Source organism: Mobula birostris, chromosome 7 (assembly GCF_030028105.1).
Source record: "Mobula birostris isolate sMobBir1 chromosome 7, sMobBir1.hap1, whole genome shotgun sequence".
In the NCBI taxonomy this organism is placed as follows: domain Eukaryota; kingdom Metazoa; phylum Chordata; class Chondrichthyes; order Myliobatiformes; family Myliobatidae; genus Mobula; species Mobula birostris.
Genome location: NC_092376.1, coordinates 129,475,182 through 129,502,652, shown reverse-complemented (window position 1 = coordinate 129,502,652; position 27,471 = coordinate 129,475,182). Strand labels below are relative to the sequence as shown.

Genomic DNA, 27,471 nt, shown 5'->3' with positions numbered 1-27,471 from the left:
TAAGATTTTGACGCTCTTTGAGGATTGACATGCCCAGAGAAGACACGATTTAAGTTATAGACTGCAGTGACCTAGCATAAGCCAATAGGATAACTGGCAGGTAAGTTGTCGTTGACCTCAAATAAATCATTAGCTTTTCCCAATAGTGAGCAGCAACCAAGTACAATAATACTCATCTTCTTAAAGATTTGATTCTAGCTTTCTTCATGGTGTGAGCAGTACCTCTGTAGCCTGGTCTGAAGCTTTTAGCCTGCATCATTTAATTACTGTCAGGACATATTCCATTGTTACTCTTGATCAAGAGTTTGCTGTTATTATATCCAAATCAGTAAGGCAATGCCGTCACTCCTCTTTCTTAGACATGTAATACTGCCAAAGCTACGTGCTGTCAAGTAAAATTAGTATGATCATTGCTTTTTTTACCTGCAGGAGGAGCGCCCTTACAGTATATCTAAAAAAATGGCTTCACCACAATAAGCTAATTTGGTCTTTCTCCACCATGTATGACTATTTTTCCCCCAAGCTGTACAAGTTTTCCAAATATATGGGATTATCCATGAGAATTTTCACCTTAGTTGGCAACTGTCCTTACCTTTCATGCCCATCTCTCATCATGGATGAACATATCACATGAACCTTATGGCATTCTACAGTTCTCACAAATCCACTTTCTTGATGATTGATAGAATCTACTTAAGGAAAGGAAGAAGTCATTCCCTTTCATTAAGCAAACAGAATCCATGACTTCAATAAAAGGTGAATAGCATAGATCATCCATGGTCTGAAATAATTCAGGGGATAATATGTTTGTGCAAAGAGTCCAGGCATGGGTGAATAGCTGGGACTCTGTATGAATGAGGTGGTCATTGAAGCACTAGAAGAAGAAAGTGGTTTGGTGGATTAGTTCTGAGGAAACGAAGCCTTCATTGACTCTTCACTCAGGCCTCTGACATGTGCTTTTGATTCCTGACCAAGTTGAATATACCTTTCTATTAGAGGTCTTGTACAAACTAATCCCTGTGACTGACACATACTGTTACTTTATTGTTCACTTCAATTTCAACATAGAGATTCAAAAAGAAAGAATATTCACTAGAGATCAATATCATCTGTGTGAGCTTTATGTACTGAACACATTCATGTCTAATGTGTATTGGAGTGTTTATAATGATGCACTTCTCAGGGACAGAGAAACTGGTCCTAAGATATTCAGGAATTGTAACAAAACACATTGATAACTATTTAAAATACAAGGATTTAAAAAAAAAAATCAGTGCACTAATAAGACAGGCCTGGTTGAAATAAAAACAAAAAATACTGAGAGTAAAAAGCAAGTCAGGACAACACCTGTGAGAAGAGAAAAAGCAAAACTGTCGTAGATATCCAGGATCTTCAGTTTTATTTATTTTTTTGATTTTTGATGGTCATGTAAAAGTTTGGCATTAAACTACAATTTATAACTAATTGATGAATGCAATGATTTACACATGACTGGGAGTGCTTATTCAGACTCCTCTGCATTTGGGACCCAGGCATTGATTGACAACAATTTTCCTAAAATTTGTAGTTTCCCTTTAACCAAAAATGGAGTGATTCACAATAGGAAACTTCAGTGATTTAGGGAGAATATACATGATTTATCTTACATTTCACATGAATAAGTCCCCAAAAGAAAATTACATTCTGTGAGAGAAGTGCATAACTTACAGCAGCTGGCATTACACTGATTGACCCAAGATCCTCATCTCTATTCCTTGAGGGATTCTGATAAGTTTACATGATCTAAAAAAATTCTTCTTACAATCCTGATAACCCTTAAATAGGCAGTCGAACAAAGAACTCACTATCTCCATTTGAATTCTTCCATGAATGTCCAGGAGAAATCACAGTGCTAGTGAAATCTTAGCAAAGTGTCCCAAAAAGCCTTCTGACTTTTTCTAAAGTTTCTCACCCAGTGCTATCTATTTCTAACAAAGAGGGTTATATGTACCTTTAAGTATAAAGGCTGATTTATACTTGTGCGTCAACTCAACGCCGTAACCTACGTAACTGGCCTATGTGCGTTGTGAGCATTTATACTTGTGCGTTGGTGTGTCTGCATCGCTCTGCAATTCGGGCACGTCACACATACGTACACACCTGCCCACGCAAGGCTTCATGGTCATGGTAGTCTTTCTCAGGATAAACAAGTTTAAAGCGAGAGTCTTTTTTCGTAAAAGCGAAATGTGTCCTCTATAATTTCGGATATCTGTAAAGCTTTATGGAAAGCATTGCAGCCAGAGTCCCTTCAGTCAGCCAATGGGAAGCTATTGCAGCGTAGGAGGAAATGCGATGCCTCCAGGTGGACCAATCACAGTTGTTGCGGTCTGCGTTGCTGCAACACGAAGTTACATTTTGGGAGAGGTGTGTGTCAGGCTACGGCGTAGGGATCTGCGTAGGCACTGCGTAGGGTTCGCGGCAATGCCGCACCCACGGCATCGAGTTGACGCACAAGTGTAAATCAGCCTTAATGTAAGAGCCAAAGTCATTATTTACTTACTACACTTCAGTTGGCCACCATTAAAAGAGATTGTCAACTGAAGTGATAGCCACCAAATTACATGCAACACACAAAAAAAAATGCAGGTGAACACAGCAGGCCAGGCAGTATCTATAGGAAGAGGTACAGTTGACGTTTCGGGCTGAGACCCTTCGTCAGGACTAACTGAAAATGGGGGGGGGGGGAGGGGGAGATCTGAAATGATGGGAAAAGACAGGAGGGGGAAGGATGGAACCAAGAGCTGCAAAGTTGATTGGCAAAAGGGATAGGAGGCTGGAGAAGGGAGAGGATCATGGAACGGGAGGCCTAGGGAGAAAGAAAGGGGGGGGGGAAGCCCAGAGGATGGGCAAGAAGTTATAGTGAGAGGGACAGAGGGAGAAATGACATGCTTCTTTAAAGTTTGCTTGCTGACAAGTTATTTTTCAATTAGAGTCTTAATTGTTTTCAGGGAAGCAACTGATAATACACTTCAATTCTTTACTAGCCAAGCTAACTTGCAGTCAGCCTGTGCTAAATTACAATTACAGTACACAATGAACCTTGCAAGCATTTACGTGTCTCAGGGACAATCAATTCTTGCAGTCCCCCATATAATAAATATATTTCATATGTTACGTACCCCGTAACTGGGTTGCCAAACCAGCAGAAATGTGTCACTCAGTTGGAGTCTGGATTACTAGAACTAAGAAAGTTTTATTAAAGAAACAAGCAACACAGTACTCTAATCAAAAGGATAATAAATGCAACAGTTCAGCAATGATAAACACACATGTACACAGAATTAAGATAACAGGATCAATCAAGCTCTATCGTTGCCTAGGGGTAAATGACCAGTTTCAAAGTGACGCAAAGTTCAGTTCAATTTAGTTCAGTTCAGTTCGCAGTAATTGCTGCTGTGGCGATGGACAGTGGGGGGAAGGACAGAGAGAGCAAAACGAATGAATATTCAAGGTTTCCAGACAGACCTTCGCAGTCAGCTTTTGGGTGAGTCCTTTGTGATGTCATCTGAGGTCACCGACCGTGACCCCTCCGTTTCCAGATACGATCGTTTCCCTGCGCTGAACCTGGCACCCAGGCAAGAGTGGACACACACCAGGTTCCCGCCGATTGTGTCATTCCACCCTGTGCGTTTATGGCCCAGTACTTCCCACCGACTTGTGAGAGATGCACCGCTTCCAGGGTCTTATTACCTCGGGTGTCGTGTGTGTCCTGCCTTAGCGAACCTGTCCCTTTTTATCCCCCTGCTGGGGTATCGCCTGTCCATCACTTCAAACAGTTCAGGGTTCAAAGGGGGAGCCGCTCTTGACAGCTCTCTTTCCTTCATTAACATCTCCAAATGCTGCTCCATTGTTTTCCTTATCTCTCTCTCCTGAAGACAGGTGGTAGACCAACTGCTGATCCCACTGGTGCCAGTACAGGACAGCTACATCTTAATCTATGTGTATTCTTGTCACACTTTGCCCCTTTAAGGATTTTTACCGAGGGATAAAAATTACAAACATGAATACATTATTTGATACACACACAAATATACATCTTTATCAGCTATTTGGCTAATACAGCGAGTTTGAATTTGTCAACACCTGACAGACAGTCAGCCATCACATTTTCTGTTCCTTTTATATGTGTTATTAATAATCCTTTAGACCAGGCTCCAATTTAGCAAACTTCATAGTGGCCAAAAACACTGATGAATTGCGATCAATGTAACCTCTCATCTGGTTTTGTCCCAGACCACAATAACAATGGTCGTCCCATTCCGACTTAATTTTCTCTCGCAAGGGCTTAGTAGGAGGGGGAGGGGTAGTGACCGCAGAGTTATTGCAAAACTTCCTACAGTACCCCACCATCTCCAAGAGCCTTCTGAGGGCCCCCTTGTCTGTCGGGGTTGGGGGGTCAGCGATAGCCTGCACTGTAGCTTGCATCGCTGCCAGCTGCACCTGTGTCACCACAATTCCCAGGTAAGTGACCTTTGTGTGGCCGAACTCATTTTTTTCAAGGTTCACTATCAAGCTGGCTTCAGACAGCCGTATTAAATTGCCAATACACACCTCTGTGTTCGTCAGCCCTTTAGTCACTGAATTACTCATTCTATATAGATGTTGCTCGCTATGCTAACCTACTATAACAGACACCACCCAACGTCCCAGTTGTTTGCATTGCCTCGGGACAATCAAACACACAGGTGCGAGTCGTTTAATTACTTCTCCTAAAGAGTCGCTTTGTTCGGGGATTAAGGGAGAGACCTTATCAGCAGACCTGGCCAAAACAATAGCCTTCTCCCATCTGGTCGATACCATACTCATCTTTTCAAAATGGTTTTTTTCTCTTATCGGGGGGACCCTAGCTTCATTCATTTCCGCGCTAACACCGGCTAGGTTTGTTAGCATATCAAAAGCCTGTGACCGTCTCAGTTCGCGTTGGTCATAATCAATAACATCCTTCCCCCTGGGCAGCCGGTAAACCTCTTTCATGATTCCACCAACTGTTCCCTCCAGTACCGCAAAATATCCACTGGGGGGGTACCTTGTGGGCCAGGTTAAAAACCTCATCCCCATAACTCTTTTGCACCACCCCCCCATTCCTCAACTGCGGGCACGGCACTTGGTCTCCCTTGCTTCCTTAGCACTTCCTCCACCACACAATAGCCTACTAGTTCCCTTGTTAAGTCTGTGTCAGAGAGAGCTGTCTCTGCCAAAACCATCAGCCCCTCGTCTGGCTCCTGCGTCTGCACAAATTCTTTCCTGGTTACTGCTACGTCTGTCCCAGCTCCCTCACTACCTCTTGTCTCACTACACTCCTTCTTTTCACTTTCTACCCCCTTCTCGTACAAGGCTGGCAGAAACGTCTCAGCTAAATTTACTATCGCAGTCCCGTGATGAACCTGTGAGTCCATGGGCGGGGCCTCAATGCTGGCAGACTGACCTGTCAATCTCACTGCTTCGAACACGATTCCCCCGGCGAGGTCATTACCGAGCAAGACTTCCACGCCTTTCATCGGTAATTCGGACCTCACCCCGATCATGACTAGTCCAGAGACCAGGTTGCTTTGTAAGTGTATCTGGTGCAAAGGGACTGACTAGGTCCCTCTCCCAATACCTTTCACCTTGACCTCCCCAGTCTGTGTCTCTGAGCTAAACTCTAATACACTCTTCAGTATTAGTGACTGACACACTCCCGTGTCTCTCCAGATCTGCACTGCAACTGGTTTTAACCCCTCCTTCACTGACACCAATCCAGCCGAGATAAACTTCTCGCGCCCTTCCTTAACTTTGGCAGACCTGTCCTTCCCTAGCGGTTCGTTTACCAGCTCGATACAGCCAGTTAAAATCGCCATTTTTCCTTTTCCTGTCTCCTTCTTTGGGGCAAAGCACCTGGACGCAAAGTGTCCAACTTTCCCGCAATTATAACAGACGACCCCAGGAGACTTCCTACCAGACTGCTCCCGGTCTACCTTATCCTTCTCACTAGTCCCCGGCTTACTTTCTGACTTTTCTGGCGGACTCTCCCCGCCGTCCTGACTACCCTTCTGGTAGCCTTTACTCGGGGCAAACTTCATTTTATGCGTCAACGCATACTCATCCGCTAACTTAGCAGTTGCGGCTAACGTGGCTGCCTCTTTCTCATCTAGGTAGGGTCTCATACCCTCAGGGACACAACCTTTAAACTGCTCAATCAGGATCAGCTGTAGCAGTCTGTCATAATCCCCCTCTACCCCCTTCGAGGCACACCAACGCTCACAATATGTCTGCATCTCACGGGCAAACTCTAAATACGTGCGGTCCCACTGCTTCCTCGCATTCCGGAACCTCTGCCAGTATGCCTCCGGGACCAACTCATAAATCCTGAGGATGGCCTCTTTCACCACCTCATACCTCTGGGCATCTTCCGCGGACAAAGCTGAGTAAGCTTGTTGGGCTTTCCCTTTCAGTACACTCTGAAGCAAAACAGCCCACTTATCCCTCGGCCAGTCCTGACTTATAGCCACTTTTTCGAAATGGAGAAAGTACCGATCCACGTCGGTATCATCAAATGTGGGAACCAGCCTAACCTCCTGGGTCACCTGGAACCCTCCACCTTGGTTCGGCACGGGCCCCTGCTCTGCCCTTAACTTTAACTTCTCCAGCTCGAATTCCCTTTCCCTCTGTTTCTCTAACTGCCTCTCTCTCTCTTGCCTTTCTAACTCTCTCTCTTTCCTTTCTAACTCTCTCTCCTTCTCTTCTCGCTCCAACTGTCTGTCCCTCTCTTTCTCTTCTCGCTCCAACTGCCTTACCCGGAACTCGTGCTCGAGTCTCAGTTTTTCAAGCTGCACCTGTACCGCGTCTCCGGCAGGTTTTTCAATAGACACCACCTCCAGCTCTCCTTGGGGAAACACACCTTTAGATACATAGTGCTCTAAGATAGCTCTGTGTATCTCCTCTCTCCTCATTGTCGACTTCCCCTTAGCAAGATTCAACCGTTTGGCCACAGCTACCAATTCCGATTTCCTGGCACCTTCTAATGCCTCCAAGGTCGGCGCCTTTATAATTTCCTCAGCCTCCATTTTTGCTGTTTGTCTTTTCTTTCTTTCGGGAATTTTGACCCAATCAATTTACTCCGTCCCAAATTTAGCGTTCAAAATCGCGGACGAGTACCCCACTTATGTTACGTACCCCGTAACTGGGTTGCCAAACCAGCAGAAATGGATCACTCAGTTGGAGTCTGGGTTACTAGAACTAAGAAAGCTTTATTAAAGAAACAAGCAACACAGTACTCTAATCAAAAGGATAATGAGTGCAATGGTTCAGCAATGATAAACACACATGTGCACAGAATTAAGATAACAGGATTAATCAAGCTCTATCGTTGTCTAGGGGTAAATGACCAGTTTCAAAGTGACGCAAAGTTCAGTTCAATTTAGTTCAGTTTAGTTCGCAGTAATCGCTGCCGTGGTGATGGACAGTGGGGGGAAGGAGAGAGAGAGCAATCGAATGAATATTCAAGGTTTCCAGACAGACCTTCGCAGTCAGCTTTCGGGCGAGTCCTTTGTGATGTCATCTGAGGTCACCGACCGTGACCCCTCCGTTTCCAGATACGATCGTTTCCCTGCGCTGAACCTGGCACCCAGGCAAGGGTGGACACACACCAGGTTCCCGCCGATCGTGCCTTTCCACCCTGTGCGTCTATGGCCCAGTACTTCCCACCGACTTGTGAGAGGCGCACCGCTTCCAGGGTCTTGTTACCTCGGGTGTCATGTGTGTCCTGCCTTAGCAAACCTGTCCCTTTTTATCCCCCTGCTGGGGTATCGCCTGTCCATCACTTCAAACAGTTCAGGGTTCAAAGGGGGAGCTGCTCTTGACAGCTCTCCTTCCTTCATTAACATCTCCAAATGCTGCTCCATTGTTTTCCTTATCTCTCTCTCTCCTGAAGACAGGTGGCAGACCAACTGCTGATCCCACTGGTGCCAGCCCAGGCCAGCTACATCTTAATCTACATGTATTCTTGTCACACATACCAAATGTATGTTATACTCTCGTATAATTTGGAGGCGTGCTTGTGCTTTATTGACAATTTTTGAGAAAAATAGACAATATGCATGTAAGTATGTGAAGAATGATACCAGTAATTTTTACCATAGGGTAAGTATTTTTTTCTTAAAAACAAACAAGTTTAATTTGATCTGAATGTAGACAGTCTTATTTATCGGTTTAAAATTACTTTTTCTTTTTTTAGAAAATCTGATCAGGTTGAATTAATGAATGTTAATTAAATGGAATAGTGGACATTTTACAAAGTTTCAAGCAAACTAACCAATATGTCAAAGTTAATTGAACAGTGGACTTTGATTAATATAGAATAAAAGCTGCTTTCGAGCCCAACCAATCACTTGCACTCCCACTGTTTGTAAGTTAAAAATTCAACAAAAATAATTAAATTTTGGAGCAATTAAAATTTCAGAATGTACAGTAACTTTCCAAATTGCTAACCTGTTGTTAAATTGAGACTTCCACAAGAGTTAAATATCAGGCTGCTTCCATAGTGCCAGTTTTACACCCAGGCAACATGTTGGAAATCAACCCCATATTTTGATTTCATTAATTTGATCAAATGATGCACAGATTGAAGCAAATTATAAAATCATACTAACACACTGCAGAGAAAATCTCTATTCCAGATTATAAATTTCACTGGTTTGGTAATTACAAATGTTTGTATCTCCTGATTACTGTTTTTTTAAATTTATAGGTACACAGTTTTACGTAATGGCGATCTTCAGGAACATGAAAATATGTCTCTCCGAAGTGATAATGAATTATAGAAATTATGCTCTAAACATGCTTGAGGCACGTAATGTGTGGTCTTATCTCAGAACTGGAATTAGTGTCTCTGCTCACATGAACATGACTCCCACCAGAAAGATGCAAATAAATGTTTACAGCACCCTTATGCGCAAAACAAAATAATACCTTTCATCATTGGGGTAGGCAATTTGTAAATAGATGTTTATGGTGAATAAGGAATACTTTTAAAGTAAGTGTGCGTGAATGAGTCTCAGAATTTATGAATTTGTGTTGTACTTATTACCATTGATGATTGTTTTGAACCAAATGTGAAACAAAGCTGTAGAGGAAAAGAACAAAAATGTCTATTTACACGTTATGATTCAAAGATCAAATGCACGCAATTATTTGATGTTACAGGTTTGTGCTTGATAAATGGGATGTATTATTTGTAAGCTTTAAAACCACGCAAATGTGTCTTAAATGTCATTACAACACACTGCATTGAAAATGTTCGATGTTGTGAAGGGAGTTTTAGAGGTCTAAACTCCTAGTAAATTGTATTCTGTATTGTTTTTAATGATAGGAGAAATTCCTATCCTCACAGCAACTGGGTCAATTTTTTACTGTAATTCCCGTACCATCAGTTTTTGGAAAATAAACCAGTGTTTAATAGTTATCTTTCCCTTTTAGATACAGTGGATTCCAGTTAATTGGTCCATCAGTAGATCAGGGCATCCGCTTATCTGGGACAACTCTTAAAGAACAAAAACTAATCGAGAAAGTAGCCAGAATACCATTCATTTATTTGGGACACTGTATTACTTAACTGGGACAAGAAACTGTTGACGAATAGTTTCTGACTGGCATCAGTCACATGAACTTGTGTGGCCACTAAACACTACACTGTGCTTAAAGCAAGCAATTTTCAAATGGCACCATTTGCATGTGTTTCTGTTCAAAAAGCAGTGATTTTGTCACTGATAGTAGACAAAAAATAAGGGTAAGAGGAATTAGAATTGTTTTACGTACTATGGTTTCAAGTATTCAGGCTTGAAGATACCAGAAACGGCCAGGAATGAAAATGAAACGATTTCACCACTTCAACAAATTTGGAATGATGAAGAATTTAGAGGATCACTTACAGTCAATCAAAAGTACACAGCAGTGTATTGGTTGTGCGTTCTGTCCGATGATGACAGTGAAAACTGAGCAGGAGTGTTTTTAAAGTGGAAAAGCCATTGTACTGGGACAGATTCACTCCCTCAACCTTGGAAGTCCAGTTCCGATGGTATGAGTAGTTACCACAACTGTGGTCTTCCTTGGTTACAGCGAATAACCATGACTTCTGCCTTATCATGCCTTCACTATCCTCAAACTGTTGCTGAGCTGTCTTCTTCACCATTGGATCTCATTGTCGATCTCATCCGCCCAGTCCGCCAGAGCTGACTTCACATGCTAGGACAGGCATGTTCCTTCCTTACCGGGTCCGAGGCCTGCCAGCGACCCTCACCTGGTTTATCCCGCCTGTCAAAATGGCATACCAGTGTGTATCGGCTCTTGCATACAAACAGCTACAGTACTTGGAGCCACAGGTGAGAGCTGAGTGTCCAGTAGGGACTAAAGGTGAGTGAGCCGCCCCAGAATGGACACAACAAACCTCTTCTCTTGAGGTGCTACCCCTTCCTGAACACTCCATACAGAGCAGCATACCCCGGATGAATTCCTCCGTCGATAATAAATAGGAACTAATACACTGTTTTAGCACTGGTGGTGTTCTAAATTGTTCTGTAGTTCATTTAAATAAATAATTTGTTACTCAGTTAAGTGGTTGTTTCTCTTTCTTAACTATTTCCATGAAACTTTGGCTAATTGGGGCAACCACTTATTGGGCCTAAATGTATTGATCTCGATATGTCCCAATTAAACGGAATCAACTGTATTACCTAAAGTAATTCTGTGTAAAATGGAATTCAAATAAAGGTAGAATATTTGTAGAAGCTGAAAAGAACTTGCTATTTATGTTGACTGAAATTAATTTCGCATAACTATATATGTATACACTATATATTTATATATGTAGATCATGAAGTAGGCATAGTTCCAAAGCAACAAAGTCGCATATGACAGATTTTGTTCCATTATATTAAGCAATTGTTTCTTTGTGTATCAGCTTTGATAATGCAAGCTATATTTTTATTTTGAAATGCTGCTGACAGATGTTTTAAGAGAAAAATAAATATTTAAAATTATAAAATACGTTTTTCTGTATGTCTCTATAAGTCTTAAAGCCTCGACAACTTATATTATTTTGAATTCTTGATGCAAGCCATTTTGTCTTTGCACTTATTTTACCAAATATAAAACTAAATATTCAAGTTGTTATATCACTCAGCAACCTTAATATTTGATGACTAAATGATTTGCATAAAGTGGGTGGAAAAAATCTGCAGGGCTGGAAGTAATGCATAAATTTAATAGCGATGTGGCTGGGAGAGTGAGTATTGCAGTAATTAAGTAGGAAGACAATAAAGAGAAGATTTTCAATGGTATTGGGCAGAGTGCGATAGGAAATGGCATGAATTATGCCTACATCTTGCTGATCTCTGATGTTGGTGGAGGGAAACTGGGGGTTCAAAAGAGGATACTAAGGCTGTGTAATTTTACGCTCATCTTGTGTGAGGGAAGCCTGAAATCAGGAGACAAATTGCAGAACGTTTAATACCATTCTAACAATGCAGTGTTTTTCCTGTCAAAGTGAGGTAGTCATTCTAGAATTGATGAAAGCTAATCCTAAACAGGGCAGTTGAAATCAAGTCAAGGATAATGCTGTAGGGAATATTAGGACATTTTGGGGTCTTTTAGCCAAGCCAGCTAATCTGTCTTCCTGTTTCATAATCTGTAACCTTATAGGTTATGGTGCTTTCAATGGTCAAACCAGGAATTTTTAAATGCTTTGGTAGTTCCCAATTCTACTATCCTATTAGGCAGCAACTTCCAGTTCCTCATCACTCTCTTAGTTAGGGTGGGCCTGGCTGTGGAGTGGTTTCTTAGATGTTAGCCAAGTCATATGTCTGCTTGCTTTCAGAGTTTGGTCATGAGAACATACAGGTAGTAAGGAAATTGGCTGAAATGACAAAGGGAAAATATGGAAAACATACAGAGGTGTCAATCAGCAGTGGCCAAAATGAGAAAAAAAATGGACAAATACCAGAACAACATACAAATAGCCCTTTGGAATGTATGAAGAATATAATAGTTGAAATCTTTACATACCTTCTCATCGGGTTCCTAAATTGCCCTAAATACTAGCCTCTAAATCATGGTGTACAGTACAGCAAGTGCTTGGTGTGCAAGTGGTTCTCTGTTGCTTAATCGGGGGCTTGGGATATGGGCCAATCAAGGCTTGAGATCAATTTGGGGATCAGGACTCAGGAGGCTGGACAATCAAGCTGAAGGTGAGGGTTGACAGACTTATCAGCAAAATGATTTTTTAGTTTGGTGGGTAGGATGGGGCCACACCATGTTGGGAAGAAGCAAAACACCAGAAGATAAACAGGGCATGAACTTGCCTGAGGTTTTGTAGCAAACCCACAGCATTCCCAGCAACGTCCAGTAATTATTGATCCTATGACCAATATGAACTAACCTCACACCAATGGGAATGATGGGAATCTGACACTGAAAATCACACCAGACATGTAATTGCAAACCAGTCAAACTTCCAGTATGACTCACAGAAAAACTAAAAGAGATTTGGTTTTGTATTTCACCCAAACAAAATGCATCTTTTATCACCTAGGGCTGAAATAATCATCATTCTAGGTCATTAGATCTACTGTACAGTAGGTAGCCTGTGCTATTAATTATGTAGTTGATAGTTTCAGGAGACGAGCCCTACGATTACGTATCAAGTCAACTATCTACAAAATGTAAGGAGGAGATAAAGGAAGTATGAGACCAAGAGGCTTCAATCTAAATTCAATGGAACCTGCTTTGATATGTTCCACCGTAATTCGAAAGCTGAGGGTGAACGCAAATTGGAATCGGAAAATAATTGAATAACTACAAGACATGGAGCCTTTTTTGCCCCATCAGATCCGGGTCAGCTTTTTGTAAAGCGATCAATCCAGTCCTATTGATGGCAATTTCCCAAATCCCCTTAAATTCTATTTCTTTAAATTGTTCAGCCAATTGCTTACTGCAGGTGCTGGATAATCCTCTTACTCTGATTACTAGTACAATAAGACATCACCCCTCTGATTTTTGCCTTTAACTTCAAATCTGTATCCGCTGACTCCCTTCTAATAGAAATTCTGCTTACCTTACATAAACCAACATAATCTAGTACGCCCCTGTCAAATCTCCTCAGTCTTTTTTTGAATTCTAGCTTCCCCAGTCCAACTTCATAGCAGAAACCAATTCCAGTAAATGCCTCCTTTTACCCTCACTAGGACTTTCCTAGCATTCCTAAAGAGTGACCTAACAGCTTAAGTGTAGTGCATGAGTGGATAGAGAGAAGGTGCAAGAGAGAGAGGGAGAAGAAAAAGGAAATGGAAAAGAAAATGCATGAGATGACAGACTGATACATTCAAGAGATAATTATTGAAAGAATCTGAAATTCATGAGTGGAATTGTTGGACCTTTAAAGTACTGTCTGTAGAATTACTGCCTTTTGCTGCAGGCTTTATGTGACTTTACTATAATATTAGATAACATGTCATTCAATAGTGTTATCTACTTATAGAATGGTGTTGTCAGTCAAATCTTGCAAAAATTAAGCATAAATTTCACACTTCTTACTTGTACTGGTACTAAGGGTATTCCAGAGAGCACTACCCTTTAGATCCCATGTTTCAGAATTTTTCCTAATTTCAGCAGGAAGTTTATGATTTTTCCAGGTTATCTGTCCGTAACTTCTGAATCCCAGTAAACCCCAAGTAAGACAGTATCTAATCGTTCAAAAATCCCGACAATCCAGCATTTGATTCAGATAGTGAAGTCCAGAGTGAAAATGGGGTGTGCGGCTCAAGCTGGGGATCCAGAGTGGGGCCAGGTCCAGACTGTTGACTGGATGTGTGGCTGGAGTTGGGGTTTGGGTTCAGAAAACCAGGGGTTAGGAAATGAATCCACTTGTGGCTTCTGCTGGAGTCCATGGTGCTTGCATATTTGCTATTCCCTTTAAGCTTACCAGGTTCACTGGAAAATTTCATTATACTTCTAATAACATGTAAAACAAAGTGAAATATTAACATGGGCATTAACTGAATTTGATCATATAACCCAGAAAATCATTTGTGTCTGCCACAATCAAAGACCCAAAGGTGCTAGATCATCAGAATTTTACTGTTTTCCTAACCTTTCTTCCCCTCAAAAGAACAGATCCTTGGTGCCATATTCTTTGCTCTGACTGTGGTCTTCAGATAACCCAGAAAATGCCTCCTTTTATGAACTATTACCTTTTCCAATACTGACAACAGAATATTCATTTTTGCACACTACACACCCCTTCTTTAGTTGTCTATGGTCCTCCCCAGTTGCATATCAGTTACACATTCCCTATCTGGCCACACTGTTAAGCTGAGTTGAAGCACCTCTGAAAACTCCTGGGCTCTCAACCTCATGGATCAATGCAGTGGCTGCAGCTTGTGCTGAAATTAGAAACACCTGAAGCACAAGTTAAGTGGCTACAGTTTCTCCACTTATGGCTACTCTAAGACAGAAGCATTCCGAAGTTCTCACCTGGTATTAGACACAACTTATTGGGATTGACACACCTCCCCTTATAAAAGTACTAATTTAACTTACTTACACTAATGTTCCCTTACCTCTATACTTTAACTTACTTAGTTAATAAGTTAAAGATTTTAAATTTTGAATTAATTAGCTAATCTAATAAGTATCAGCAACTATATTTCCCCAATTCTTAATTTAACACTCTTTTCATTTTCACAAGAAAATCTGCAGATGCTGGAAATCTAGAGCAACAGACACACAGTGCTGGAGGGACTCAATAGGTCAGGCAGCATCTATGGAAAAGAGTAAACAGTCAACATTTTGGGCCAAGACCCTTCATCAGGACTGGATAGAAAGAGGAAAGAAGTCAGAAGAGGTAAAAAGGGAAAGGGGGAAGAGCAGCAAAGGGGGGTGATGGGCAGGTAAAAAGAAAAGGTGTGAGAGGGAACCTGGAATGGGGAATAGAAAATGAGAGGGTGTCAGGGAGAGGAATTACCAGAAGTTCGAGAAATCGATGTTCATGCCATCAGGTTGGAGGCTGCCTAGACGGAATATAACGTGTTGCTCCTCCACCCTGAGTGTGGCTTTATTGTGACAGTGCGGAAGGCCACAGATTGACATGCTGGAATGTGAATGGGAAGTTGAATTGAAGTGGGTGGCCACTGGGAAATCCAACTTTTAGAGGCAGAAAGAGCAAAGGTGCTCAACAACGCAGTCTCCTAATCTATGTCGGGTTTCACTGATATACAGGAGGCCACAACCGGAGCACTGGATACAGTAGATGATCCTAGCAACTCACCTGGAAGGACTGTTTGAAGACCTGAATGGTAGAGGGGAAGGAGGTGTAGGAGCAGGTGTGCCATTTGCCTGCTTGCAAGGATAAGTGCCAAGATTGAGATCACTGGGGAGGGACAAGTGGACAAGAGAGTCACATAGGCAGTGATCCCTGCGGAAAGCAGAAAGTGGGGGTGAGGGAAAGATGTGTTTGGTGGTGGGATCCTATTGGAGATAGCTGAACTTACAGAGAATTATATGCTGGACTTGGAGGCTGGAGGGTTGGTAGGTGAGGCAAGAGGAACTGTATCCCTGGTGGGGTGACAGGAAGATGAGGTGAAGGCAGACGTGTATGAAATGAAAGAAATGCAGGTGAGGGCAGCATTGATGGAGGAGGAAGGAAGGCCCCTTCCTTTGAAGAAGGAGGACATCTCAATTGTTCTAGAATGAAAAGCCTCATCCTGAGAGCAGGTACAGCAGAAACAGAGGAACTGAGAAAAAGAAATGGCCTTTTTACAAGTGATGGAGTGGGATGAGATACAGCCAAGATAGCCATGAGAGTCATTGGGTTTATAAAAGATATCAGGCAATAGAATGTCTCCAAAGACGGAGACAGGGAGATCGAGAAAGAGGAGAGTGGTGTCAGAAATCGACCAAGTAAATTTGAGGACAGGGTGGAAGTTAGAGGCAAAGTTGATGAAATTGATGAGCTAGGCATGGGTGCAGGATGCAGCACCAATGCAGTCATCAATGTAGTGTAGGAAAAGTTATGGAACATTACCGCTGTTGTTTTGGAACATGGACTGTTCCACAGAGCCGAAATAGCTCTGACCCATGTGAGTCCCCATGGCTGCACCTTGGGTTTGAAGGAAGTGGGAGGAGCGAAAGAGAAATTGTTTTTCATGTTTTTCAGGATCTGGGTGTCACGGGCAATGTGAGCATTTATTGCCCATCTTTAAATGAGCCCACGGACCAACATGCCAGAATAGGAATGGGAATTTAAATGTTTGGCCACCAGGAAGTTCCATTTTTAGTGGATGGAGTGGAGTGCACAACAAATCTGTCTTCAAATTTATGTCAGGTCTTACCAATGTAGAGAAGGTTGCATCAGGAACATTGGATCCAATAGATGCAGGTGAAGTGTTGCCTCACCTAGAAGGATTGTTTGGGACCCTGAATGGAGGTAAGGGAGGAGGTGAATGAGCAGGTATAGCATTTCTGTCACTTACAGGAATATGTGTCAGGAGGGAGATTAATGGGAAGGGACAAATGGACAAGGTAACCACACAGAGAACAATCCTGCAGAAAGTAGAGAATGTGGGGGGGGGCGGGTGGCGGAGTAAAGCTGTGTTTGGTGACAGGATGTCATTGAAGGTGGTGGAAGTTGTGGAGAGTGATGTGTTGGATGTGGAGGTTCATGGGGTGGCAGGTGAGGACAAGGAGAACTCCTATGTCTGTTAAGGCAGCGGAAGATGGGTTGAGCATGGATGTTGGAGAAATAGAGGAGATGTGGGTGAGGGCAGCGTCAATGTTGGTGAAGGGAAACCCCATTCTATGAAGAAAGAGAACATTTCTGATGTCCTGGAAAGAAAAAAACCTCATCCTGGAAACAGATGTGGTGGAGACAAAGGAACTGAGAAAAGTGAGTAGCATTTTCACAGGAGCCAGGGTGGAAGGGGTAGAGTCGAGATAGCCATGGGAATCGGTAGGTTTATAAAAGATTTCAGTCAATAGCTTGTCCCCAGAGATGGAGACTGAAAGACCAAGGAAGGGGAAAGGGGAGTTAGAAATGGCCCAAGTGAACTGAAAAGCAGGATGGAAGATGGAGACAAATTTGATGTAATTGACGAGCTCGGCATGGGTGCAGGATGCAGCACCATTGCAGTCATTAATATAGCACAGGAAATGTTGGGAAGCCTTACCAGGGAAGCTTTGGAACATGGACACTTCTACATAACTAATGAAAAGGAGGCATAGCTGGGGCCCATGTGGGTAGCCATGGCTACACTTTGATTTGGAAGAATGGAAGGAGAAATTGTTGAGGGTGAGGACCAGTTCTGTCAGTTGGAGGAGAGGGTGGTGGAGGGTAACAGGTTGGGTCTTTTGTTGAGAAAGCGGAGAGCTTTAAGGCTTTCTTGATGAGGGATAGAAGTGTAGAGGTACTGGACATCCATGGTGAAAAAGAGGCGGTCACTGGTAGGGAATTGAAAGTCATTGAGGAGAACAAGAGCATGGACTGACCCAAGAGGAGTGCAGATATGCAGACACAAGTTCAATGGAGCAGCAGCAGATGGACAATGGGCCTTCCTGCACAGTCAGGTTTGTGGATCTTGGGTAGGAAATAGAAACGAGCAGTGCAGGGTAGGGGAACTATGAGGCTGGTGGCAATGGGTGGGAGATCTCCAGAGTTGATGAAGTTAGTGATGGAGTCAGAGACAATTTTCTGATGGTCAGGAGTGGGATCTTTTTCCAAAGGGTAAGTAAGAGGAGGTTTATGGGAGTTGCCACCGAGCCTCAGCAAGGTAGAAGTCTGTCTATCACATAACAACCGCACCCCCTCATCTCCAAATTTGATGGTAACGATGGGATTGGTTCAGAGAGAGTGGAGAGCAATGCAAACAGAGGGTGTAAGGATTGAGGAGGAGAGAGTAGTGCTGATGTTGAGCCGGTTGATGCCTCATCAGCAATTAAAGATGAAAAGTTCCAGAGTCGGGGAGTTCAAGAAGAGGAGAAGAGGTCATCAATGCAGGGTTGGGAATATTTGCCAAAGAAGTGGGCTCGGAGACAGCAGTGACGGGAGAAGAACTCAGCGCTGTGGCAGGTGTAGAAACTCATTGAGTGGGTGAAGAGGGACAAAGGTAAGGCCCTTGCTGAGGACAGAACATTTTGCCTCAAAGAGGGGAAGGTTGGAAGGAATGCTGAAGACACAGCAGGGTCTAGAGCTGGGATTAGATGGGGGAGGGAAGGTTGGTGGCATCAGAGGAGTCAGGGAGGGGTTGGAATGTTCAGAGAAGATAGGGTGGGAGGAAGATGGAGGCTCTGAGGACTGAAGAGGTGATAGGGAAATCTGAGCGACCCGGGCTTGGAGAGTTGTGGTGGGGGAAGGGAGCCCAGGGGCCCAGTGGCAGTGAAGGTCTTGGCCTGGAGGGGGTTGCTGTTGAGGTCCAGGCTGGAGCCGAACTGTGGCCATGCAACTTGTGGGTCATTGGAACTGCTTCTACTCCCAGATCAATACAGACTGGATTTAGCCTTGAATCTGCACCTCAGTCTTCACTTACCCTCTTCCCTCTGATCTTCAATCAGGTCTATCCCTACCTCTGCTGTGGAGCTTGTCAGCCCTCAGATGGGTAAAATCTTATATCAAGGACTTGAGGTTGAGAGACACATTGGATATAAGATGGATAATGTAGTTGAACTTTTGAAACCAGAAATGGTTGCAGGATTAGGATACTGTTTAAATTTGGAGGCCCCATCAGAGCTGAGCAGTACAGCAAATATTTATACAGGGTATGAAAATAAGGTCAATTAGATTTGGAGGTTATTCAGGAGGTAGAAAGCTATAAAGAGCTGGAAAAGAAACTGAACAAAGATTGTGTTTGGATGTGTCAGTATATGAGACTGGGAGGCAATTTGCTATAGGAGGATATTGGTGGGGCAGCTTGTCTCAAACGATCAACAATGAAATCCATGAAGACCTTGTACTGACATTGAACACAAGGAAAATGAGGAAGAGGATCAGATGAAACCTTGTACCCTTTGTACTATTCACCCACTTAGCTCTTTATCACCTATTATCTCCCACAGATCCTTCAACTTCCTTTTGAATTTCCTACCATCTACCCCTCTGGTAGGGAAGAGGCATTAACATACTGAACTGGGATATGTAAGGAAACCAGAGGGCCAAAAGGAAATTGCTCAGCCAGAGGGAGATTGAGTAAACCCCATACGGATTACACTGTGATTCAGGACTGAACCCAGGTCCTTGGAGCTGTGAGTAGCAGCTCTATTCGCTGAAGCAGTGGCACTCATACCTAATCCTCACAGAGCCAGGGTAGATTTATGCCCTCAACGGGTAACAAAGAATCTCCTTGAAGGGGATATGGGGAGACCTGGGGCATCAAAAGACCAGCAAATACAATCCTGTGGGTGAGATATCCTTACATGCTAAATCTATTTGGAGAGGCTTAGGGCTTGCCAAGTAGCATAAAACTCACTGACATAATGAGAGGGAAACTGAAGCAAAGGAAATAATATGGAGCTTGGTCTTATTGGTCTTATTAATTCAAAATGTCAAATTATTTTAAACATCTTCCGTAAAATCAATAAACAGTGATGCTCTGAGTTGTCAACTTGAGATTCACCATTAGCAGCATGTGATTAACATCTGAATGTTGGACTATAAATTTTATTTTATTTTATTTTATTTCGAGATGGAGTGCAGAACAGGCCTTCTGGCTGAATGAATCACCTTTATAACATCCTAGCCTAATCACAGGACAATTTACAATGACCGTTTAACTTGCTTACCAGCATGCCTTTGGACTGTGGGAGGTAACACGCACACTCACGGGGAGAATGTACTGACAGCACTGAAATTGAACCCCAAACTCCAACGCCCAGAGCTGTGATAGAAAGCTCCACATGTTCACCACTCTCTAAGCGAAAAGGTTTCTTGCCTCAATCCAGCAGGTCAGTCTGGTGAACCCTCACTTAATGGCAAGTATAGCTTCAAGATAAGGAAACTAAAACTGCCCACTAAATGCTAGATCTCATCTCAAGGCCCAGGATAATGGTAAGGTACTTAATACCAAAAAACACTGAACAATATTAAATTAGGTAAAATAACCAAAAGTATTTTTGACATATTTTCTTTTACCATTTCTGCCCAGGCAGTTAAGTCAATTTAAATGAATGGAATCATCGTTGGTACACCAGGTTTCCCCACATGAAGGTTAGATGAGCCCTTTAGCCCTTCTCTTCAATATGCCATGCTTTGTCACTTGGCTTAATGTTGAGTCCAGCAGCAGGGCAGGTCAGATGCACTGGCACCCAATCACCAGGTTGTTTCAGAGTTCCATGTTTGGCTGAGGTCGCATAAAAATCTGAGGCAAGCCCATAATACATAGCAGAAGAATTAGGCCATTCAGCCCATCAAGTCTGCTCAGCCATTCTGTCATGGCTGATTTATTATTCTCCTCAACCCTATTCTCCTATCTTCTCCCAGTAACCTTTGACACCTTTACTGATCAAGCACCTATCAATATCCACTTTAAATATACCCTTGGCCTCCACAGCCATCTGTTGCAACAAATTCCACAGACTCAACACAGTCCGGCTATAGAAATTCCTCCTCACCTCTGTTCTCCCTCGATACAGGAAACATCCTGTCCATATCCACTCTATTTAGGCCTTCCAATATTCAATAGGTTTCAATGAGACCCCTCTCATTCTTCTAAAGTCCAGCAAGTAAAGGCTCAGAGCTATCGAACACTCCTCATATGTTAATTCATTCATTCCCAGGGTCATTCTCATGAACCATTTCTGGGCTCTCTCCAATACTTGCACAATGTTTCTCAGATAAGCGGCCTAGAACTGCTCATTATATCCCAAGTGTGGTCTGAGTGATGCTTTATAAAGCCTCAGCATTAATTGTTGCTTTTAGTCCACTTGAAATGAATGCTAACCCAGCCATGGAGAGCACAGAGTCAGCAATTCCCCAAGGTGACACCAAATGTTAATTAGTGCTGGTGATGGAGACAAGTATCCACTCAACATTTAAGTATTACGTAGATGAAACACCGTGAAATAGAAGGTTATGGGCTGAATGCTAGATAATGGAAATAGTATCTGAAAACCAGCAAGGTTTGTTTCTGAGACATTGTTATTTTTGCAAAGCATCTAACAATTCATAATGTATTTTTGGAAAAATATTTTAGTCTTCTTTTTATAACATTAGGAATGTACAATGGATTCAATGTAATAGACAGTGAAATCAGAATCGTGTAATATCATTGGCATATGTCATGGAATTTATTAACTTTATGGCAGCAGTCCAATGCAATACATGATAGATATCAGAAAATGAATCAAATTACAGTGAGTATATATGTATGTGTATATTAAATAGTTAAGTTAAAATAAGTAAAGCAAAAACAGAAATAAATAAAAGGAAGTGAGGTAGCGTTCACGAGTTCAGTGTCCACTTAGTATTTGGATGGCAGAGGGGATAAATTGCTAAGTGTGTGTCTTCAGGCTTCTGTACCTCCTTCCTGACGGTAACAATGAAACGTGGTTATATCTTGGGTGATGGGTGTCCTTAATCATGGACTCCACCTTCCTGAGACACTGCTCCTTAAAGATGTCTTGGATGCTACAGAGGCTAGTACCCATGATGGACCATGATGCACCTGACTAATTTTACAATTTTCTGCAACTTACCTCAATCCTGTGCAGTAGCTGCCCCCTCCCATCCGTCCATGAGGATTGGTTTGTGTTTCCTCTTCTACCCTTTTTGAAGTCCACAGTCAGCTCTTTGGTCTTATTAACATTGAATGTAAGGTTGTCGCGATGACAACTCTTAAAGGCATCCGTTAGTCTTGTGAGACCATGGATCTGCGCTTGGAAAGTCTTCACTCTCCAGGGTGCAGGCCTGGGCAAGGTTGTATGGAAGACCAGCAGTTGCCCATGCTGCAAGTCTCCCCTCTCCACAATGTTGTCCAAGGGAAGGGCATTAGGACCCATACAGCTTGGCACCAGTGTCGTCGCAGAGCACTGTGTGATTAAGTGCCTTGCTCAAGGACACAACGTGCTGCCTCAGCTGGGGCTCAAACTCATGACCTTCAGATCGCTAGTCAAATGCCTTAACCATTTGGCCACGTGCCACCTCTTAACTAGCTGGTATATCTGTCCTTTTGAAGCAGGTGGGAACTTCCAACCATAGCAAAGAGAGATTGAAAGTATCTTTGAATATACTGGCCAGTTGGTTGGCACAAGTTTTCTGAGTCTTACCAGGTACTCCATCTGGGCCTGCTGCCTTGTGAGAGTTCACCCTCCTGAAAGACAGCCTCTGAGACAGAGATCACAGGGTCACTGGATGCTGCAGGGACCTCATAGCTGTAGTTTTATTCTCTCTTTCAAAGCCAGCATAAAAGATGTTAGCTCATCTGGAAATGAAGCATCACTGCCAATCATGATGTTGAGTTTTGCTTTGTAGGAAGTAATGGCCTGCAAACCCAGTCACATTGATATTAAATTGATATTAGACAGAAGGTGGGGCTTGATCCCAATGCTGTGCACACTGCATGTTCCAAATGAGAAAAGATGGAACCACCTGTGGTTATTTTAAATTATGAATGGTTTGCCAATTTGTATGTAAACCAACAAGCACCAATCTACATGTTTAATCTCTCCCTTAAGGATATCAGCAAATATAAAACGCTGATTTATAATGGTTGCCACTGGCTGGTAAAGATGATGGAGACTTTCAACACTTAATGGTTTGTCATTTTTATTGGCCTGCTGAAATTATACTCTCAGATACTACAAAATTAAAAGCTGCACATGCCCATAATTTCATTTACAATCTAATGATTACGAGTACCAGATATCATTCTGTTCTTCATTAAAACAGGAATCTCACTACTATTCAATAGATCAGGGAAATTATTTTTAGTTTAACTCACTGGAAAAAATAGGACCATTCTTTTAGGAAAATAATCCAAATATTTATGGTTATTATCGTTCCCAAGTGCTATTACCAGAGGTCTACTCACACCAAAGTAATGCCGCTTACTCCCAACACTACAGGTATTGATTGAGGACAAGAGGAGGATTTTGAATTGAATTCCTTCTCACATCAAAAGAAGCACTAACGATCAGGAAGCAACACAATAGGGAAGTATAGAAGCAATGCTGAAGAAAACTAGTCCATTTAAGTAACAAACACAAGAAATTCTGCAGATGCTGGAAATCCAAAGCAACACACACAAAATACTGGAGGAACTCACCAGGTCAGGCAACACCTATGGAAATAACAAACTGTCAATGTTTCCAGCTGAGACCCTTCTTCAAGGCTGGAAAGGAAAGGGGAAGACACCAGAATAAAAAGTGGGGAGAGGCGAAAGAGGATAGTGAGAAGATGAAGCTAGATGGGTAGGAAATATAAAGGGCTGAAGTGGAAGAATTTGATAGGAGAGGAGAGCACACCTTAGGAGAAAGGGAGGGAGGAGGGGACTCAGGGGAAGGTGATAGGGAGGTGAGAAGAGGTAAAAGGACAACATAGGGAATTGAAGACGAGAGGATGGATTTTTTTTAAGCAGAAGGCGAAATCATGCCTTCAGTTTGGAAATGGAATATATAAGGTGTTGTCCCTCAACCCAGAGGATGGCCTCTTTGTGGCACAAGAGAAGACCTTGGACAATATATCAGAATGGGAATGGGAACTTAAATTAAAATATCTGGGCACCAGGAATTTCCATTTTTGGCAAATGGAGCAGAGGTGCTCGACAAAGCAATCTACAATGGGCCTCACCAATATAGAGGTTGCATCGGAAGCACTTGATATTATAGATGAGCCCAGCAATTTGCAGGTGAAGCGTTACCTCACCTGGGTGAACTGTTTGGGGTCCTGAATGGAGGTGAGGGAGGAGGTGAATGGGCAGGTATAACACTGTGGCTACTTGCAGGGACAAGTGCCAGCAAGGAGATTAGTGGAGAGGAACAAATGGACAAGGGAATCACGGAGGAAGCAATCCCTGTGGAAAGCAGAGGGGTGGCAAAGATATGTTTGGTGGTAGGATTCCTTTGGAGACAGCAGAAGTAGTGGAGGATGTGGAGGATCATAGGTTGGTAAGGACAAGAGGAATTATCACCATTAAGGTGGTGGGAAGATAAGGTGAGTGCAGCTTGTTCGGGAAATAGAGGAGATATGGGGAAGACAGCACCAGTGGTGGAGGAAGGGAAACCCCGTTCTTTGAAGAAAGAGGACTCCTCTGATATCCTGGAAAAGAAAGCCATATCCTGGGGTCAAATTCAGTGGAGACAAAGGAACTGAGAAAAGGAAAATGCATTTTTACAGGGGCAAGGTAGGAAGAGGTATAGTCAAAATATCCTTGGGAATCAGTAGATTTATAAAATATGTCGGTCGACAGGTCATCTCCACAGACAGAGACAGACAGATCAAGAAAGAGGAGGGAGGTGTCAGTGATGGGCCAAGTGAATTTAAGGGCAGATTGGAAGTTAGAGGCATAGTTGACAAAATTGACAAGCTCAGTATGTGTGCATGAAGCAGCACCAATGCACTCAACAACATAGTGAAGGAAGATTTGGGGAGGATTACCTGGGAAGACTTGAAACATGGATTGATCTATGCAGCAAATGAAGAGCAGACATAGTTGGGGCCCATGTGGGTGCCCATGGCTACCCCATTAAAGTCCATTTAAAGTCATGAAAATCAAAAACAAAACTGCAAACGCTGTAAATCTGAAAATAAAAACATTGAATGATTGAACCACTCAGAAAGTCAGGTAGCATTTGTGGAAAGAAAAATGTATTAAGTAGAAAACCCTTTTTTGAAGTGTCTTTTACCTGGAACATTATGACTACTTTTCTTTTCACAGATGCTGTCTCACCCTGTTGAGTGCTACCGGCATCTTCTATTTAAAATAATTGCTGCACATTTTCTAAAAGTACATTACTTTACAGTCCATTATCACTTTGTCTGTTAATGAACTTTCTTTACTATGTAGTGGAGCAGGAATGCCTAAAAAAAGACTACAATGCATAATTTACTATGTTCAAATAAAGGTCAACTTTCAGTGAAAAAACTTTACACCAAAACTCATTGCTGTAATAGACATCAAGTTCAGTATAAGTGGAAAGCTGGCATTTACAGGTCTCTAATTCAAAATAGAATAATTTTTCTGTTTACTAACTTTCCTCATGAAATAATAAGAAAAACATTGAAAATAATTAACCAAGTACCATCATGAGAAACAGCTAAGCAAAATACATTTTAATTGCTTTTCATATAAAATATTACATCCAAAACATTTTGGTGGATGAGACTGATACCTTGTTCAAGCATTTTGTCCGTACTCCAGAGAAAAAAATAATGTTTTCATAATTACGCTGCTTTTGGGGGTGCTTTTGTTTATTACAAACTAGCTGCAGAAAAACATGTGTTGAAACTTATTTGAAACAAACATCCTATTTCCCTCTTATCACACATTGTCGGTATAAATGAGATGAGATGAGAGAAACGCAATTATAGCTCTACTCAAAGACATTCCCATGCTACACTCAATTTTATAGTTGGCACACAGAGGCTGTAAATAAACCATCCTTGTGGCCTATGCTAAAAAGGAATTAACTGCTCATGAAATCAATTGCTTCTTACCCATCATACTTATGGAGAACTATATCCTGTAACACTTAACAGAAATGTAAATTGGAGTCTGATAAATGATCTAGACCAAGTAATATTACTTAATTGATATAACTTAATTTGTTTTGCTCTTTTATATTTCCCAAGAATAAGGTAGGAGTTTCAGCAAGAGAAAGTCGATGTCTCAGTCCCTGCCACGTAGATTAATGGCAATGTGCTTATCTCACAATGTTGAGATAAGAAAGAATAAATGGTTTTATCATCAGGACAAAATGCATCTTCACATGCTAGTCTGGGAAAATCCATATTTTATTCTTCAGTAATGCAACAGCTTCTGAAACACATTCACAAGATAGTGTCAGGTTACATGTATCTAAGAATATCAGTTGTTGTGATTTGATTGCAATGTGCATAAAATATTAGGGCCAGAATATACAGATATGAATAAATTTCTATCTGCATGTTGAGGACATTACTGCAAGATTCGGGGAGAAGATTTAGGACGGAGATGAAGAGAGACTGTTTTTCCCGGAGACTGGTGAATCTGTGGAATTCTCTGCCCAGGGAAGCAGTTGAGGCTTCTTCACTAAATATATTTAAGATGCAGTTAGATAGATTTTTACATAGTATGGGAATTAAGGGTTATGGGGAAAAGGCAGGTAGATGGAGCTGAGTTTACGGACACATCAGCCATGATCTTATGGAACGGTGAGGCAGACTCAATGGGCCGGATGGCCTACTCCTGCTCTTATTTCTAATGTTCTTATGTTCTTAAAACTTAATTACTACAAAACAATCTATCTTAGCATCGAAAGTGCATTTTATGTCTCTCCTTTCAAATCAAAGTGATAAAATTAAAATAATTATGAACTTTTTTTCTTCTTTTTCATATCTTCATCCCATTCTTCTTCCCCTCTACTCCTCGGATTAGACCCCATATCTCATTAAGGATTCTATAGTCTGATTAATTAAAAAGACACATTTTTTGACTTGCTCACACATTCTCTCCTAATTATAATCTCCCACTCCAAAGCAGTAGCAAGTGAAATGTCATTCATTCACAACTAATTGCAAATAATGGTTCAATATCTTTATGAGGGGATGGTAACTTAAAGAACTTGCTCTTTCTCTATTCAGACAGGATTGAAAATCAATGGCAACAAGGCATTCAAGGTCTAAAGCCTTTTTCAAGCAAATGAGCAACTGGATATGTGGGTTCATGAGTCAAGAAGGAAATGATTTTACAACCAGCATTCTGCAAAAAGGAAGTAGCCTTGAGGGAACTGTGACCAAAATGTGATACAAATTTAGTTCTATCAAATCCAAATAAAGCAAACTGTAATAATATAAGATATGAGTTGGTGCTGGATGGGTAAGTAAATGAGCAAGGACATTCAATAATGCCTTTAACAAGAGTCCCACATGAAGAACTGGTCCAAAAGGTAAGAGTCTATGGAATCCAAGCCAACTAGCAAATTTAGTTTCAGATTCAGATTTATTTATCACATGTACATGGAAACATTCAGTGAAATGCGCCACTTGCATTATCAACCAACACACCTAAGGATGTGCTGGGGAGAGTCCGCAAGTGTCTTCTACCTGATTCTAGTGCCAACATAGCATGCCCACAATGTTTAGCAGAGCAACAGAAAAAACAACAAACAACCACGGCAAACAAGCCCTTTTCCACACACACACACACACACACACACACACACACACACACACACACACACACTCCTCCAACTCCAGTCTTCAGTTATCAGGTTTCAACTTCT

At 42.1% G+C, this 27,471-nt stretch overlaps 1 protein-coding gene across 1 annotated transcript in view; it reads left to right on the top strand.

The window, feature by feature from the left end:
• htr4 (5-hydroxytryptamine receptor 4) overlaps positions 1 to 8,837 on the top strand; it is a 146,872-nt gene extending 138,035 nt beyond the window's left edge. The window contains exon 7 of the mRNA XM_072264435.1: positions 8,765 to 8,837. Coding sequence (XP_072120536.1) covers positions 8,765 to 8,837 — 73 coding nt within the window. The remainder of the gene's footprint in view (positions 1 to 8,764) is intronic.
• Positions 8,838 to 27,471: the final 18,634 nt, after the last annotated feature.